Source organism: Blennius ocellaris (assembly GCF_963422515.1).
Source record: "Blennius ocellaris genome assembly, chromosome: 17".
Classification (NCBI taxonomy): domain Eukaryota; kingdom Metazoa; phylum Chordata; class Actinopteri; order Blenniiformes; family Blenniidae; genus Blennius; species Blennius ocellaris.
Window position 1 is genome coordinate 16,038,537 of NC_137666.1, and position 3,860 is coordinate 16,042,396.

The window sequence follows — 3,860 nt, forward strand, 5'->3', positions numbered from 1 at the left end:
TTCACATGGGAAAACCCACAACTATATAAAATTAGCTTCAAGTAGAAATTATAGAAGAGTTGTCTAAAATGTGGGAAACATACCACTCGACCACCTAATAATTATTTTAGAGGAAATCCTCCTGGAAGAATCTGTTTTGCTCATTTACTACACCAAAAACAAAAAGCAAGCAATTAGAATTTAAGCAGGTATACCTGCAAAATTATTATTACTGTCACGTTTTCTATTTTTTTTTAAATGTAATTTTTACGGATTTCTGGCGGATTCACTCAAACAGACTAGAATTTTGTGTGCGCGTCATCATTTGACATCCAACCAACTGATGTAACTTCAGCTGAACGTAATGAGTGAATCAGTCATTAGAGGGACCCACACTGAGCTGACAGCTCAGATAATGTGTCACAGCAAAACAAGCCTGGGCACATTATAAAGAAATCCTTTTGAAATGAGACAATTGAAGCTAATGCGCAAGTTTTCAAGCAACCTGTTAATGGTTTAGATAATTAGTCAAGTAGCTTCACTACTTTTGACAGAAGTACAATTTGTGTTCAAGTATGGACTTTTAGTAACTTTTCAGCTCCTGGTTGAAAAGCCTAATCAGACAAAAACATACCTCCATCCTCATAAGTCTGTGAAAAGCAGTGGATTATTCGATTAAATTCCTTTTCTTTTTCAATTCAACAAGGCTTTTGCAGCCTTTATTTTTTATGTGAAGTTCATTCGATTTGGTATTTCCCATGATATGAAAAGACCTTCAAGCAAAGTCATTATTATAAAACCTTGCAAAAGTCAGAGCACAATAGAGTAGCATAATTCGAACTTGCTGTTTATCATGGTATTTTAATTGGATGTATGTATGTATGTGTGGGTGTATGTATGTACTGTATGTATGTATGTATGTATGTATGTATGTATGTATGTATGTATGTATGGATGTATGTATGTATGGATGGATGCAGGATTCCAAATAAAAATAAATAAAAACATGAATATTTTGCTCACTCAGTGCAATGAAAACTCTTCAAATCTGACTTCAGTCTTCCTTCAAACCTATAAGAATTGATAGCAAAGTGGCCTTGAGTGTAAGTAGAAGACAACACAACATCCTTTTCATGGATTTCACAAAATATTGAATTGTCCCCCTCTACATTTGACTATTTTCAAAGCAAAAAGAATTTGTTAATTGAGTTAATCTGCAATGAAGCAAAGTGAAAATGGTGCATGTAAGTTAACCTCACGGACCGCACATGAAAAACATTGGCCATGTTTTTCTCCTTGAGTAATTATTCTGTTCAAATAGCAAATATTTCTCTCCAGGCAGAGAGTGCTTGGGCTGAATGGATGCTGCCACTGCATAATGGTCCTCAGACGTTTGTTTCCTAGGCAACGTGGGGAGGGCATGTGGAGAGGGAGGTATAAAAACACTGGCAGCTCCTCTCTCAGTCTTACTCCGAGGTAAATGCACTCAGTGTCAACACAGAGAGCTCTGAAGAACTTTCCACACACTTCCTCTCCCTATTTATCTCCTTCTCTCTCATCTGGCTTGAACGCTCAGCTGTCCAAGAATGATGCGGCCAAAAGACTTGCGCCAGGGCTCTGGCACCAAGACCTTCCTGGATGCGATGCACGGTGGTAAAGTCCACCTTGCTCGCTTCATCCTGGATGCCTTAGATGGGCGAATTATCAACTCCAAGACGGAAAACAGCCGAACCCCCCTGATGTACGCAATCTGCCTGCCGGACTCAGGAACCAGGGCCAAGTTCACGCGGCTGCTGCTGGAGAAAGGAGCAGATGTCAACTGCCAGGATGAGGACGGTCGCACAGCACTGAGCCATGTCTGTGAGCTGGGTCATCTGGACGTGGTCAAACTTCTGGTGCAGTTCAACGCCGACCCCGACATCTCCGATGCCTGGGGTAACAGCGCCCTCATGTATGCTGCCTTTTCTGGCCACAGCCAGGTTCTAGAGTTCCTGGTCAGGGCTTTCAAAAGACTGGGACTGAGGTTAGACAGGACCAATAATGCCGGTCATTCAGCCATCGAGGTGGCCAACTTCTTTGGGCACAACCATTGCATCCAGATCCTGAACTTTCCTTGCAGGAGGAGCGTGGGTTCTGAGGAGCCACTTGTTGACACGGGCAGCAACGTTGAAGGGGAAAGCCGCATCCCCAACAAGCTCCCCAGGCATGTTATCGAGAGGTTTTCCAGGCAGTTGAATAACGAAGACCAACTGCCAGGGGTGTTTCAAAGGCAGCTGAAGATCGGAGACAGCAGCAGACTGTTGAGCCATTTCCGGTGTCCCAGGAGCCAGTCTCAAGATGACAACCAACGCCACAGCTGGGCTCTGCCGCCTCAACTGCAGAAAAACCAGAGTGAGGAGGATCACGGCAGTCTCTTCTCTGCCAAACAACTGCAAAACTGCCAGCTCAGAGAGCTGAAGGGGGCTAAAACACTGAACTCTGCACTCGAGCCAAGCCAGAAAGATGTCAGCCGAGGCACAAGACTCCCACAGCAAACAGTGGAGAGCGTCCCTCTGTGGGGAAAGGCAAAGTCATTTAACCTGGACATTCTGAGCAGCCGAAAGCAGTCCTATCAGGGTGAAATGCGTGACCTGAACCTGTCAGCCAGCAAATTAAAGAGAGCCTCTCTACAGGATGAGAGATGCTTGATAGACAAGATAGAATGTCAGGGGAACGCCCGGGGCCTGACGAACGACACCAACAAAATTGTTACGATGCCGAAGCCTCTTTTAAGCGCCAAGACTCTGCCCGTGAGACCACTGAAGGAGGACGTCAAATCACGGAATGAAGAGGCGAACGACACAGCTCCGTCGGGTCGAAGAGAGCAGAAGAGGGGAAGCTTCGGCGCCACGGCAAGACACAACAAACTACTTTTTGCCAGGGGGGAGATGGATTCGAGCAAAGTCCCCGGCCGTACCCCTGGATTCATGGGCCTCGGGACCAGACTGCTGCGTCGGTTCACCGCGCCGGAGTTCATGAGGATGGTGATAGACTGCTCGTCAAGCTCTTCGAATGGCAGAGGTCGGATGTCCCGCTCGGAGACCTTCCCCCTCTCGCACACACATCAGCAGGTCAACAGTCAGCCCAGCGTTGACAGCATCAGCGGCGTTAAGTGTGAGTTTGAAAGCTGCTCTTCTCAGTCAACCCTCGATTAGAACGACAGCAGCGTCGCACAGCACAAAACAGCAGTGGGTGATGTTTTTACAGCTTTTGAAATTTTGACATTACAGTCTAATTGCTTTGCAATAAAGCCTGTATATTTATAGAAGTGACAATCCTTTGCTTTCATTGCTTTTATTTGTTTTTTTCAGTCTGTAATAATGAAAGAATGAAATTATTTACACCTAATTGTATATTTGCAAAAGGCTTCACACAATTTTATGATATGTTTGGAATTGTTTTTAAATAAGCATAATATCAGTGTGGGAACTACTGAAGATGAACATTTTGTTTCATATGCATAGGATGTATTTGGTATTGCTCCAGTGTTTATAATAAGAAAATGTGTATTTTGCTTAAAGATACCCATTAACTGTGCACTGTATGATTCATGCTAAATACCTAATAAATATTTCAAAACAACTCTTTTGTTATGCATGGGTACGTGTGCAAAGTGAGCAGCAAGGATGAAGAAAATTCTGATTCAGTATGCGTTATTTATTTGTTTGTACAAAATTAAAATGAGTAATTCTCTTTTTCATGAGTGATCTCACACAGAAATAGAAATACATGAAACATGTCAACATGTGTCCGTGTCAGATTACAAAGACTATGTGCAAAGTGTTTCTCAGCAGGTGGACGTCCCGCAGCATCACATGCCAGGCCTGTGTGCTTTATCTAGG

The 3,860-nt window shown here is 43.8% G+C and overlaps 1 protein-coding gene across 1 annotated transcript; it reads left to right on the top strand.

The window, feature by feature from the left end:
• Nucleotides 1-1,565: 1,565 nt before the first annotated feature.
• Nucleotides 1,566-3,173, top strand: ankrd63 (ankyrin repeat domain 63; the record flags this gene model as incomplete). Its single annotated transcript, XM_080512655.1, has 1 exon — nucleotides 1,566-3,173. The coding sequence occupies one exon, from the start codon at nucleotides 1,566-1,568 to the stop codon at nucleotides 3,171-3,173; it is 1,608 nt and encodes a 535-aa protein (XP_080368781.1).
• Between the last annotated feature and the right edge of the window lie 687 nt (nucleotides 3,174-3,860).